The 15,191-nt window shown below is 34.9% G+C and overlaps 1 protein-coding gene across 2 annotated transcripts; it reads left to right on the forward strand.

The window, feature by feature from the left end:
• The first annotated feature begins 2,793 nt into the window (after positions 1 to 2,793).
• Positions 2,794 to 7,423, forward strand: LOC140822649 (rab GTPase-activating protein 22-like). Of its 2 annotated transcripts, none has more exons than XM_073183464.1 (5): positions 2,794 to 3,524; positions 4,907 to 5,042; positions 5,175 to 5,224; positions 5,745 to 5,798; positions 5,894 to 7,423. In XM_073183464.1, exons 1-5 carry the CDS (start codon positions 3,361 to 3,363, stop codon positions 7,131 to 7,133), a joined length of 1,644 nt encoding a protein of 547 aa, XP_073039565.1. In that variant the 5' UTR covers positions 2,794 to 3,360; the 3' UTR covers positions 7,134 to 7,423. The 2 variants fall into 2 exon arrangements, with proteins under 2 accessions (XP_073039565.1, XP_073039566.1); XM_073183465.1 differs by lacking the exon at positions 2,794 to 3,524 and adding an exon at positions 3,582 to 4,480.
• The last annotated feature ends 7,768 nt before the right edge of the window (positions 7,424 to 15,191 follow it).

Here is a 15,191-nt window from a genome sequence, read left to right on the forward strand (position 1 = left end):
AACATGATGTTGGAACTGTTGAATGGTTTAAAATTTGGATCACACTGTTATCACAAGTTATAGCTTTTGATAAATCGATAAATGTCCGATCATCTATATTCATCTCACAAAATTGATACGATTTCATAAGAATTTTTATTTTAAATTTTGTACTAAAAAAATGTTAATTTATATAAATATATTGAACCATATCTTTAAGGTTGATACTAAACATCATTAATAATCGTCTCTCTGTTGTTTTTTTAGGAGTATGGTACATGTTTTACGAAGCACCGACGAGCATGATTTTGTCTAGCATGTTCCAATATTATTTTCAGGACCAATGGAATATGGGACTTTGTTGAACAAAAAACGCTGTGGTAAAAAAATTTATCACTTTTTATCCTTAATTTTAGTGTATTGTTCGTGAATATATCTTCTGTGAGATGGTCTCATGAATCTTTATCTGTGAGATGGGTCTATCTTATCGATATTCACAATAAAAAATAATACTCTTAGCATAAAAAATAATATTTTCTCATGGATGACTAAAATAAGAAATCTGTCTCACAAAATACGACTCACGAGATCGTCTCACACAAGTTTTTGTCATTGTTTATATTGAAAATTTTGAATTTTATGAACCCTAATCATAACTGAACTTTTTGATTTTGTCTTCTTTTAATATCAAACAAATTTTCTATTTGTCTTCATTAAATAAATAAATATATATCTCATAATGTTAAAGTTCAACCAACTGATTTTTAATTAATTTTGTAAAGCTTTAGATAAGTTTACTATTTTATCCTAATTTAATCATACTCATAACCAAAACTGTAAGACAAATTGATTATTTCAAATATTCTTCTTTTGATGACGCTTCTTTTTTGTTTGTCTTTTGATAGTTATTTATTTAATTATGAAAATGGCATAATTTCTTGTTTTTTGTCCTTTAATGAATATTTATTTACAAAAGACGTCACTTTTGTACTTTTTTATTTTATTAATTTTTTTTCTTTTCTTTGTTTTCCTTACAAAAATAAAAAATAAAAAAAAATTGTATAACCATGCAGCGTGGGCACTAAGTACTAATTTTTTAAAAATTTAGTTGATAGTAGTATATTAGTAAAAAAAAAAATTGATACTAAATGTACAAATTCGATTATAATCAGAATAACTTTAAAAAAACCTATATAATTGAAGTAGAAAATAATCGCAAGATATGTATTTAGAAATTCCCATCCGAAATTTATAGGTAGAATAACGTCGTTATAATTATTACACTCAACAAATATTTTTACGATATGTCTGGATGAATAAAAATTTAGTATTTGGATATGGATTTGAAATACATTAATTTAGAATCTCATTTTTGTGTTTATCACAAAAGTTAAAATGTGATTTAAGAATTAAATTTGATAGTTAAAAAAATAATATTATTTGACATAAAATTGTATACATAATCTATTTTTAAATATCTTGCCTCAATAACATTTTTGTAAACATTCATATATTTTTATAATTTATAAAAAAATTATTTTTAAAATAAAAATAAAAAATCTTATAGTTGTTAAATATTATTTTAAGAATTGGAAAAAAAAATCTTACTCATTATGGGGTTTTGATCAAAAATTGATAAAATAAACTTTTAATATTAAAAATAACATAAGTTTTTAGTAGTTGTAGGAAATTTTAATAATAAAATATTTTTATTTGATTTTTACATAAAATTATCAAAATCTTATATATAAATATACACACAAACTATAATAAAATGTGTGAATTATATAATACATAATTTTATGAGTATCATTAAGTTTTAAAATATGAGTAGGTCTCATGTGAGGCCGTCTCACGGATTTCAATCTGTGAGACGGGTCAACCATACTCATATTCACAATAAAAAGTAGAGTGAGTCTCATGTGAGACCGTCTCACGGATCATAATCTGTGAGACGGGTCAACAATACTCATATTCACAATAAAAAGATAGTACTCTTAGCATAAAAAGTAATATTCTTTTATGGATAACCCAAATAAGAGACCCGTCTCACAAATAATACCCGTGAGACCGTCTCACATAAGTTTTTGCCTAAAAAGTAATACTCTTAGCATAAAAAACAATATTTTTTTATGGATTATCCAAATAAAGATCCGTATCTCAAAATACGACCCGTGAGACCGTCTCACACAAATTTTTGCCTTAAAATATAATATAAAATTTGTAAATTTAGATATACAAAGTTAATATTTAAAAATGAGTTTTATATTGTCCAATCCAAAGCCCATCATATTTTATCATATTGTACTTTGAGAGATAAAATTGAAACCTATGGATTTTGATTATAATCATACTATTTAAAGAAAAAGATCAGATGTTAAATTCATATGTTACTTGTTTACATTAGTTAAACAAAATAATATAAATTTCAAATAATACTATTCTTTGATGAACGTTAAATTCATCATAGTTAACATCAAACAATTTATAAATATGTGAAAAGTGAATTTAAAGTTTATAATCTTATTTTTTAAAAATTTATAGATATGAAAGCAACTGATCCAATCACAACGTTAAATACCAATCTCATTTAAGAATCTCATGTTATTTTGAATGCCTTCAAATCCCATTTTTTACCTATTAAAAAAAATATCCCATTTTTTGACCTAATTTCCAAACACACTGTTATTATTATTGCAAAATAACAGATTTTATTTTAAAAAAAAAAAATTGTTTGCATTATTGAGTACGACGTCGTATCATGTGGAACTAGAGGCTGCCGCTTGCCCTTGCTCGCCCTTCTCTCTATATAATTTTGTTCATGAAGTCCGGGTAGCGAGTTGCGACCAATCCATCTCTCAAAAATTTGTGAACAAGACCTAGCTAACGAATTTCAGCTTATGGATCGCTGGGATAATGTAAAGGAAAATTCCACAATCTGCACAGAGTTAAAGTAAAAGCAGCCGAAAAAGCAGAAAAGTAGTTGTTTTTGCATTTATTTTATGGTGCAAAATCTACTAGGCATGTTGCGGCAGCACAGGAGCTAAGATTTTCTATAGAAATTCCATTCCATACTTTCCCGCGGCGTTGACGGCAGCACAGGCCGTAGGCTGCAGCATCAGTCAGCTAGGAAGAGCGGTGTTCGTCGGAGGTGACGGATTCTGGAACTACGCCGTTACGGATGGCCTTTTAACTCTTGCCTTCACGGATCCGTATTCTGCACTATTTGGTAAAAAGTAGTTTGTATTTTTTTTTAAAAAAAAAAAGAGAACAGGAAGAAGTGTGCAAATTATTTCTGAAAATTTTCTGGGAATCGGTGTTGGAGCCCTAGGAAAAGTAATTTATTGGCATAAGTAGGAAAAAATAACAAAAGGTTCATAGATGAAAGCTCTTAGACGATGTCAGACTTCGTCGTCGGAAAAATCGTCGCCACGGTCATCATCCCCAAATTCGTCATCGTTGCCGTGGATCCATTTGAGATCGGTTCTGTTCTTGGTAGCCTCCTCATCACCAACTAATTGCTCTTCATCAGCTCCTTCTAATCGGTTTGTCTATTTCACTCTCTCTAAAAAGTTAATTGTTACCTTTTAAATGTTTTGTTTAACTTCTCGTACTTTCTGATGCAGAGTCTGGGTTAGTCAAGTTCAGATCTTGATCTTGCAATTTTAAAGAATTGTTCTTTTTTTAAAATCCTAGTGGTTTCCCTACTCGTGAGATCGATCCATTCTCTCCTTATAGCTCAGTCCATTTCTATAAATGAATTTTGGCTTCCATTTAGGTGTTAGGATTTAGTTTATTTATGTTCGGGTGTGGATTATGATTTTTATTTTTATTTTGACTGTGTAATTAAAAACGACTCTATATTATTTTCGGTGGTCAAAGTTGGGCTACAAACTTTGATGGATTCATATGATGTATTTATTTATGTCCGAGTGAGACGCCTTATTTTATTCTGTCCATACTTGAATTTTGTGGAAATGAAACAGTAACGTGTTTGTTTGACATTTTTTTTAAAAAAATTTAAGGAATTTGTGAATTGGATTATTTCTGACTATTTTGACGATGAGAAATACTTATATTTCTTTCTTTTTTTGAAAAACCAAGATATTACTATTTCTGATTTGATCCAATTGGAAGTTGACGTGAAATTAATGGAAATGATATTTTTAATTGTCGAAATTGAAATCATTTGATCGACCTTTTGTGGTACCTCTACCTATATTTTCCCACTTCTTTACCCTTTCTAAGTGAGGTGGAAAGTTTCAAGTTTCGAGTCAAGTCATATCTTTATGCATAAATGCTCTAGTGAATTGTAGAAAAGGTGGAGGTTTTGTACGGAATCAGAGGATTGCTGGCCATAAGCGGCTTGTCTTGATATTTCAGTTCGAAGATTTGTGTTACATATATTTATGGGGAAGAATTGAATTGTTTTCCCTATGGCCATCAAGGCTGCCTTTGTTTTGGCATGCCCCGCCTCAACCTGCTTGCCAGCCGACTCTAGGTCAAGAGAATTTGAGGCCTTCTCGTGTTTTGATTGTCAAATTTTGTACTGATAATAGAATAGAGTGTGAAAATGTTTTTATATATTGTTGTTAGAGATCAGAATTCTTTTAGCACACATGATGTAGATCTTCAGCTATGAGCGCAAACTTATTATGTGATGGAGAGAGCATTGGCGAATTGTGTTTACTTTAGCATCTGTAACATTTTTAAGTTGCACTTTGTGAATAAAACCCACGAACTAAATTTTCTAGTATAGTTGGGGAAGTATACATCACTGTGTCTACCATGGTTTTCACCGAATATAATCAGATTCTCTCTCTAATTTTTTTTATAATGACTGGAACTCATCATTTTTATTATGTTAACACAACCTCGTTTGTCAATTGCTGTTTAACTGAAACATTCATCCTACTGTTCATTGCAGTGGTAATCTCAAATCCCCACGGTCTCGAAGAAAGAGAAAGCGCATACTATCATTTCAGCAATGGATGACTTTCTTCACGCCAGAGGGAAAACTTCGTGACGGTGGCGCTAAGCTTTTGAAGAAAGTTCGCAGTGGGGTGGGTTGCTGTTGATGTAACTTCAAGTTTCTCTGTTTTTGGAGACGTTTGATATTCCATGAGTGTGTGGAAAGTTATATTTGGTTCTTGGAAAACCATTTAACTTTTATTTTTGCATTTGTTTTTTTGTAGGGTATTGATTTGAGTATTCGTGCAGAGGTTTGGCCATTTCTTCTTGGAGTGTAAGTTGATTTAACTTCTGGAATATGTCTTAATATCATTTTTGTGCCAACTTTGTGATCCGAAACTGTTCTAGAATTGCTCTGCAAATGATTTTCCCTTGTGTTGCAAAGGAATTGAATAGAGTTGAATACCAATTATTTTTATACTCGAACTCGGATCAAATCTTTCTTTCCATTCTTTCTAGCCTTGTTATTAGCTCTTTTCTCCCCATTTTCATTTCACCGTTAGCATGCCATTCTTCTTTGCTGGCAAACATAATTGTTTTTTTAAAATTCATGATAATTGCCGAAACACCATTGTAAGGTCATACTGGACAATTTCTTTGATAGCATTTCATCTGTCCTGATGCTCTTATGTAAATGATGTTCTTGTAAAGTATAAAATGGACGTCCAGTCAGTTATTTAACCATCTACTCTCATCTAATTGTTTTCACGATATTCCCTTGCCCTGTGTTTCGAGAAAGTCGAGATGGAAAATTCTTACCTGCTTTGATACCAACTTTTTTCCTTTTTGGGCAGTTATGATCTAACCAGCTCCAAAGAAGAAAGAGATGTTATTAGAACTCGGAAAAGGTGCAGTAAAAAACATCAGCCCTTAACCTGCAAACGTTTTGGTTTCAAATTTATTTAATGTTGACTTTTCATTGGCATTCTGATAATGCGTGCAGAGAAGAATATAAGAATTTACGAAGAATATCTCGCCGACTTCGTATACATAATAAAGAAGATTTTAATTTACATGGAACTGAGGAGATTAGCAATGGAGATGGTGGAAGCCCAACTGATGGCATGGATTCTTTCAGCTCGGAAGATGTCGTGAGTGCTAGAGAGTCCCTTTCTAGCGAGGATAGGTTCCCATTTAATGAGGATTCAGAACTGACTGCTGGAACAAAGGTCAATGGTTATGCTAGTTCCAAACGAACCACAGATTCAAATATGGCCTCAGACTCTGAATCCTTGGATTCCAACTCATCTGAGGACCCTGAGGTAAGTCAAGCTTTCAACTTCATAGAAATCGAAGAGGAGAATGCTAACGACATTCCCTCGAAGGAGGATTTGTCTCCCTATAACGTGGAAGTTCAATCAAAACCTCGCATTTCAGAAGATTTTGTCATGTGGCAGCGAATTATCCGCCTTGATGCCATTCGAGCAAATGAAGAATGGATAGATTACTCCCTAGTTCAATCTAGGGTAACCAGTGCCAAAGCCAGACGTTCTGCTGAAATTGTGGGATTGAAGGATTATGAGCACCTCGATCCTTGCAGGATCTTACATGCTTCCCGTTTAGTTGCCATTCTTGAAGCCTATGCACTTTACGACCCTGATATTGGATATTGCCAAGGAATGAGCGATCTGCTCTCTCCCATAATATCTGTGATCAGGGAAGACCACATGGCTTTCTGGTGTTTTGTGGGTTTCATGAAAAAGGCGCGGCACAACTTCAGGCTGGATGAAGTGGGAATCAGAAGACAGCTGAACGTTGTATCTAAAATAATCAAATACAAGGATTCACATCTTTACAGGCACCTGGAAAAACTCCAGGCCGAGGATTGCTTTTTCGTGTACAGAATGGTGTTAGTACTCTTTAGAAGGGAACTAACCTTTGAGCAAACTTTATGCCTTTGGGAGGTCATATGGGCCGATCAAGCTGCGATCAGGGCTGGAATAGGCAAATCAGCGTGGAGCAGAATAAGGCAACAAGCCCCTCCAACCGAGGATTTGTTGCTTTATGCGATAGCTGCCTCTGTCTTGCAAAGGAGGAAAAAAATCATAGAGAAATATAGCAGCATGGATGAGATTTTAAGGGAGTGCAACGCCATGGCTGGGCATCTCGACGTATGGAAGCTGCTCGATAGCGCTCATGACTTGGTAGTGACACTCCAGGACAAAATTGAAACTTCTTTATGATACGTATCTTCCCTGAAAAATAAATAAACTTACCGATGTGATGATTTTAGTTATAGCTAACCTGTCAAGTCAAGAAATGGATTTTTTTATATATGAAAGAAAACTCGAGGGTGTGTGGGGAAGTTAGGATGCTAATGCCACAGCCCGTTAGAAGATATGACCTGTGTATGTATCCTATCCGATAGGTGCCAAGCTTTTTTTGGCCGATCGGAATGGTGTAGACTTTCATGTATTATGCGGATTTGATTAGACTTGCATGTAAAAGGAATTTTATCTCGGGTTGTGTGAAACGCGTGCTTTCAAACTTATCAACATTTAGTTGAATTTGTCTAACGCAAAAAACAGTTTAGGCTGTTAAAACTAGATCTCACAATGGTACTCTCAATCATTCATCGTTATGAAGCAACGTCTTTTAAGTATGTGACGAGGTCGTAAAACAAGATCCAATTAGCCTTATCATAGGAGATAAAAGGGAATTACCATTCAGCGAAATTGTCACGACCCGAAGAATATCAGTGAAATTACTTCCATGACCGGTTCATCCTTCAGAACTCTATCACACTTCAGGCCACTCCCTAGCAGTCTTGCCACCACGCCGCAGACCATTCTTGCTTACTAGTCCTAGAAGAGACGACCCAATCGCAAGAGCCGAGTTCTACCAACTGAAATATATCCCCCGAGCCAAGTGGAGCATGCACGAAGCAGTCGGATGATTCTTCTATTCTTATTCTTTTCCCTGGCGTAGTTGGGCCATCTTGGACTTGAACCAGATATCAAATTTGATCTCTTTCCATATCTCATAATCGGCCGCCTTCATCTTCGTCGTATTTCGACTGAAAGACCTATTTCAATGCAAATAATTTTTAATTTATTGTAGTAAACTTCTCCTCAACTAAAAAAAAATATTTGGATTGATAACTGAAATTGGATTTTTTTTTATTTTTATTTTTTAAAAAAAGCCGAAATGGAAGTTCTGAAGGTTTAATTTCGATTTTTTAATTAAAAAAAATCAGATTGAAACCTGAATTTTGTACAGTCGTAAATTTATCTAAAAAGTATATGCACATAATAATTTATAGTATTTGGTTGATTGATGTAAATTAAATTTTAAGTTTTATTTTGTTTTTATAAGTTAAATGTTCTTGCAGTCAAAATATAGAAATAATAAAATTCGGTTTGGCTCGAATCATTAATAATTTTATCCAAGCAATTCGACTTCATGATATGATGTTACTGTCATTATGCAACGGAGCATCTTGTTCTTAATGGAGTCATTATTGTTCATGTGGGTTCTGTGCGATTGATAGGACATGTTCGTGGTCCATGCATGTTTATTACCTCGGACGTAGGAAACTAACTAAAACAAGTACGTCATTTACTGGTATGCTCAAGCTCAATAATCCGTAAAAGGGAGGGTTGATTGGAACAACTTATGCCAGCAAAGGAGGGTATCATGAGTTTCAAAATAAATGTCAACAAGAGGGACGAAACCCCGATTCACACCCATGTTTTTTCAAGTACACAGCAAAAACCTCGACACGAACATCTAACTAACAAGCCATGCAAATGAAAGAGAAGGCCAAATGTTTGTGTTAATTTCAATACATCAATCACAGCTACAAGGCACTCACCAATACTACAAAACAGAGTGAACATGAAAGAATCCACAATCATCACCAAACTTCTCAGTCCCAAAATTTAACGTTCGAGTTTAATGGGACATTGCTTCTATTCAGATTGTAATACAAAAAGCCGGCAATCCTACAATCTGAGATTCCTGAATTAGTCAGTGGACATAATGAAGAGGGTTCGAACAGGGGAGTACATAATAGCGATACAAATATTGCTACCGATGGCCTGACTATGAATGGCTTACAAGGTAATACTTCAAACGTTCCTCGAACCAAACCAGGTTTGATCATTAGGAATATCGAGTGTCTTATGCTTGTCTTTTCAAGAACAACAAGATGGTTAAGGCTAATCACAAGATTGAGTTTATGGACATATGATCTGAGAAACTCATATTTGGTTATGATGATATTGATACCATTGAAGATACTTACGGTATTTGCTTGTTGGGAATATGTTATTAGTGGCAAACCACTGACTGTTGCCCTCTTCGATTTGGTAAGACGATGGGGGTCGGATATCCACTTTCAAACACATGATAGCAGGTGGATTGTCTTCACATTTCCGAGTACTGAAGTTAGATATTGCATTTTTGGTGGAGGGACATACATGGTCTTTGGTTATCACTTGTTCCTAAAAGAGATGCCGATGTTTTTCGGATTTAGGGAAGAAGATATGAATTCAATGCCATCGTGGGTTCAGATTTATGGTTTACCTCCTGATTGCTGGAATACACTCTGTAAGGTAGCTTCTCGGATTGGAAATTCAGTTCATATGGACATGCTTACTCATGATCGCAAGAGAGTAAAATATGTGAGAGTGTTGATTGAAATTGAAGCATCCAAAGCTAAGTTAAACGAGCTTCAAATAGAGTTGTTTTTTGGGGATGTGGATATCAACTTTGTGCATGAGCAAGATATAAAGTTCTGCTACTTATGTCATCGAATAGGACATGGAAAGACTCATGTGCCATTGTAAGGCACACCGATGTGGCAAAGGATGTAATCAATACTACCGGTAACATTCAGCGTAGTAGATCACGTAGTGTTGCTTGGAGGAAGGGAAATTCTCGGGAAAGATCAAGGGTTGGGAAGCCTTACAATCACGCCCCTTCTCGCCCTACTTCTAGAACTTCGGCTACTAATGATATACAAGCTGTGCAGAAACATATGGATGGTGCTTCTACTAGTGCACCAGAGTTATAGAACACAGCTGTAGAGGAGAGCCATGTTCCCATTTTGTATACAGAGACAGTAGATAAAAGAAAAAGACCGATGGTTGAAGAAGCCATTAAAACTGAAGATCATTGTGCAGGGGCTGATATGGACACTGATGGATTTGAGATGGTCACCAACAAAAAGAAAAACAAGAAAAATAAGAAAGCCAAGAAAACGGATGGGCAGCCAAAAGGTAGGAACAAAAACATGTCAGTGTTCCTTAAAGGAATGGAAGATTCGAGCTCTTGTGAAACCGATTACTTGAGCTTGAAAAACAATGCCAAGGAAGTGAAATTTTTTGGGAAGAAAAAAAGGGGGTGGCGACCCGAAATTATCTCGAGTTGTCAATGAAGCTAGCTTGTTGTAACGTTAGGGGCTTCCACAAGCCCCTAAAACAAAGGAGTGTTCAATCCTTTGTTAGCATCCACAAGATCGATATTTTTGGCATATTGGAATCAAAGCTCAAGGATAGTGAATTGCAAAAAATAATGAATACTTGGTTCTCAGGTTGGAATGTTACTCATAACTTCTCATTGAATGCAAATGGGCGTATTCTAGTTTTCTGGAATCCTTCTCTAGTGGATTTAAGCATTATTTATTCAAGAGAACAATCAATTCATGTTCGTACAGTTTTTTAAGGAATAAAATTGTGTTTTTGGCTTCTTTTGTATATGCGTTTAACACAATTGTTCATAGAAGAACACTCTAGAGGATTTGAAAGTTTTTGGGTTGTCTTGTTCTCTACCTTGGGATGATTTTGGGTGACTTTAATAATGTACTTTCTCCGGCCGAGAAGATATGAGTAAAGAATTATGAGACTAAAGATTTTGTAGATTGTAGTGGCATCACTTGACTTGGCGAACCTTAGATCTATTGGCCGTTACTTCACTTGGATGAGCCCTAAAGTCTGTAGTAAATTGGATCGAGTTCTAGTAAACCATTGCTGGAACACTTCAAATTTAGATGGCATAGCAGAATTTGTATCCCCGGGTTGTGTGTTGGATCATGCTATGATTTTGGTGACTTTATAAGATCCAAATACACAGGATAAACAAACCTTTCAAGTTCTTTAACATGTGGGCGCTAAGTGATGAGTTTTGGATTTGGTTAAATGATTTTGGGCTTTTCAAGGGCATGACACTTCACAATACGGAACTTAAGCAACTCCTAAAGGGATTAAAAGAACCTTTGAAGAATCTTAACCACAATAAGTTCAGTCAAATTTCTCAACAAGCAAACATTGCTAAGCAGGAGCTTCACGGCATGCAATATTCAATGTTGGAATCAGGGGTTATGACAGATCAGTAAAAGGAGGTGAAAAAGAAAGCACAACTTTTGCTAGAAGCTGAAAGGTTGCTTGTTGCCCAAAAAGCGAAGCTTAAGCATGTACAACATGGTGACAGATGCACTAAGTTCTTTCATTACTATATCAAGAGACATAATAAGAGAAATTCCATTGTATCTATCAAAGAAACAAATGGCACTTCTCTGACTGAATCTAATGACATTGCACACTGTTTTGTTGAGTATTATAAACGGCTATTGGGATAGAAAGAAAATAGATGGGCCTTGAATATAGATACAATCTGGGTAAGCCCTTGTGTTCCTATTGATGAATGGAGCAATTTGACAGCTGAGGTAAGTGCAAGAAATTCGTGAGATCTTTTTTGACATAGAAAACGACAAGTCCCCGGGATCAGATGGGTTCGGTTCTTTCTTCTTCAAACGGTCTTGGGATATTATTTGTGATGATTTATTTGATGCAGTGCATGAATTCTTCCGTAATGGCCATATGTTGACTCTATCATTGCCCTTATTCCAAAAACAAAAAAAATGCTTCATTCATTATGGACTATCGACCTATCTCGTGTTGTACGGTATTCTACAAAATCATTTCTAAAATCCTTGTTAATAGGCTACAGAAAGTCATCGGAAATCTCATTGATGGGGCTCAAACGCATTTATTCATGGTCGAACGATTGTGGATAACATTCACTTTGCACAAGAAATGTTTCGTAAATATGCTAGGAAGAGAGGGTCTCCTCCATGTATAGAGGCAACTTCACAATATCGAAGATGGGATCACCTTCAGCAGTTCTTCGAGTGTTCAGAACGGTCTATAGAGGCAACTTCACAATATCGAAGGTGCGATGTGCGACACTAGCTACAACAGTTTATCACATATGAAACTTGAGAAACAAAGTCTTGTTTGAAGAGGAAGACGTACATGTGGATAGAATGATCAAGAAAATAAAATTCACATTTTCATGTGTCTTCTTCCGAGAACTAGTGATGTCCTAGATACATTGATATAGTTTTTGTGATTTTAATATGTTTCTGTCTGTATAGTATTTTCTGAGGATGCCCAATATATTATACGTGAACACTTTTAATGAATGTTATATTTTCATTGAAAAAAATCAAAATTTGTAGCAGAAACATCTGAAACACTAGTAAAAAAAAGCTTACAGGTGAGAAAGTTGGACGGAACTCTTAAATTTCTCGACTTCTTTCGACAAAATTGAAGTTTCTGTAGAATCATCATATTTGTTGAAATGACCGTTATATTCTCCAAATTGATTAAAATAACATAGTTGACCCAGAAAACGCTTACTTCCAAAAAATTCTGAGCGTTTCTACTCGACAGCTGACTTACATATTTATATTTTTCATTTTATCAATTAATTATTAATATCGCTACATCATATAGTTATTATATCATTATTAATAATGTCACTTGTTTGATAAATACTTTATGAAATTAATTTAATATTTTTAGCACCTATTTATTGATTATATATTTGGAGACCTATTAATTTCACAACAACATAATATTTTCAAGTATGACCTGAAAAATAAAATATTTTTAAAAGATAAATGTGTACTAATGATGTGAAAGGTAACATGAAAAATAGTTATATGATAACTAATTCAATCCATTCATTTTATAAGTGTTCACAAATATTAAGTTAAAACAATAATGTGAAATTTTATACTAAGAAAACTACAACCTTACAACTTAAAAATAATAATAATAAATTGAACATCTAGAATGTGAAATCTGATAACTCATAATTCATACGACAGTAAAATATTATGTTTCAAATCAGATCTCAGATATCACGTGAGATTCAATTATAACAAATTCGTCTTATATATCCAAAAAAAAAAAAAAGAAATATCGTTTTTGAAAACGTGTTTTGAGTCGATGAATACTTAATCAATGATAATAAATTCGATCATTTTTATCAATATTTTTTTTGGACGAACATGATCAAGATTAGGGGTGAGTATTCGGTTAATTCGGTTACCGACCGAACCGAATTAGCCATAACCGAACCGAACCGAAATATTTAGCCATAACCGAACCGACCGAATTAATTTTCATAACCGATGAAAACCGAACCGAATTAAAATCGGTTAATTCGGTCGGTGACCGAATTAACCGATTAATTTTAAAAAAAAAATTGTGATTTAATTTTAATTATATATGTAATTTTTTTTTTAACACTACACTTTACACAAATGCATAAAAACATAAAATCACACACATTCCAAATGTATAAGTTTTATTTGAACACAATTAATACATACTATATCGATTTTAAAATTAAAAATTAAAATATTTATAAAAATTGAAAAATAAAAAAAAATTATTAAATAATAATATTTATTATATCGGTTAATTCGGTTAACCGATTTCAAAATTTTGAAAACCGTAACCGAACCGAATTAACCGATATAACCGAATTTTTTTAATTTGAAAACCGAATTTCCGAAATAACCGAACCGAATTTCCGAATTGACTCGATTCGATCGGTTAATTCGGTTTAACCGAAATCTTGCTCACCCCTAATCAAGATACTAAAATTTAAGTGACTTACGTGTATGGAAGGAAAAGTGGCTAGTGTTTATGTGACTCGTGTGGTCTTGGTGATGGGTATCTTCCAACGAGGCATTAGCTCACCACCTCCACCTGTCCCCTCTCCGTTCCTTCCTCTCCTCTATATATATATATGTCATGTCGTCTATATAATAATATTAATATTTCTATATATATTGGTGGGGGAAGCCATGGTGGGATTGATTCCCAGCACCACCCACACGACCGGCGACTTCCTCCAACGGCCTCGTTCGGCCTTTCCTCCGCTCGAGCTCTTCGAAAGTGACGTCGTTTGGTCCTTCCTCCCGTCGCCCGATTCACGTTCCTTCTCCGATTCCACCTCCCCTTCTCCACCGTTCATGCACGATCGACGCCGCCATAATCGCTTTAGTACACCTCAATCTGGTATTTCCGCCGTCCTGGGCGATGAACATCGCCGCCTTGTCAGCATTCAATCGAAGTTAATCCCGGCGTCGCCGAGGACGGAAAATATTCAGGTGAAATTCCACCACTCGGCTCCGGTTGGCATCCCTGTCTGGCCGAACAAGTTTAGCGACAAATTAAATGAAATTAATCACGGTGATGGTGATCTGAAGAGGCTAGATGAGGTGGAGGAGGAGGAGGAAGATGAGAAAATGGTGCCGCCTCACGTGATCGTGGCGCGATCGCACGTGACTTTCTCGGTTTTCGAAGGCGTGGGGAGGACGCTTAAGGGAAGGGACCTGCGCCGCGTTCGAAATGCGGTGTTTCAGAAAACAGGTTTGATTGATTGATTGATCAAAAAGAAATTTTGAAAGATGGCCAAGGAGTAACAATAGTGCTGGCACTCCCCTTTGTTGTAATTCATGTTTCTCCTTTTTTCCCTTTCTTTTTTCGGTTTTGATCATGATGATTGGGTGGAACTGAGTTGATTATGTTTGGAGAAAAAGGTGTAGTACGATATGGCGTTTGCCTTAGAATCAAAATAATGACTATTTATTTCTTTGCAATTATGTATATCTTCTTCATTATTTCCAATTTTAGGAGCCAATAATGTGAACCAGAGCTCGGTTTGAGTTCCATGAATGCTACCTTCCTTGATGTCGAGAGGTTGAATTTTGTTGCCCACACTTTTTTTTTCTACTGTACCGTACACGGTGGAATCTTAAGCTTATATTCTTGCGCTTGGAGCATGGTATAGCCTCAAATGATCAAAGAAACTTTATGTCACGAGGTCTGACTCTCAACATAAGATCGGGAAAATCATTAAGAAGTGTACTATATATTATAAACTGGTTATTAGTCGATTCAAACCGTTCTAAAGGTCGCTTGAGCTTGATACTAGCATTT

Source organism: Primulina eburnea, unplaced genomic scaffold (genome assembly GCF_022965805.1).
Source record: "Primulina eburnea isolate SZY01 unplaced genomic scaffold, ASM2296580v1 ctg973_ERROPOS9640904, whole genome shotgun sequence".
In the NCBI taxonomy this organism is placed as follows: Eukaryota; Viridiplantae; Streptophyta; class Magnoliopsida; order Lamiales; family Gesneriaceae; genus Primulina; species Primulina eburnea.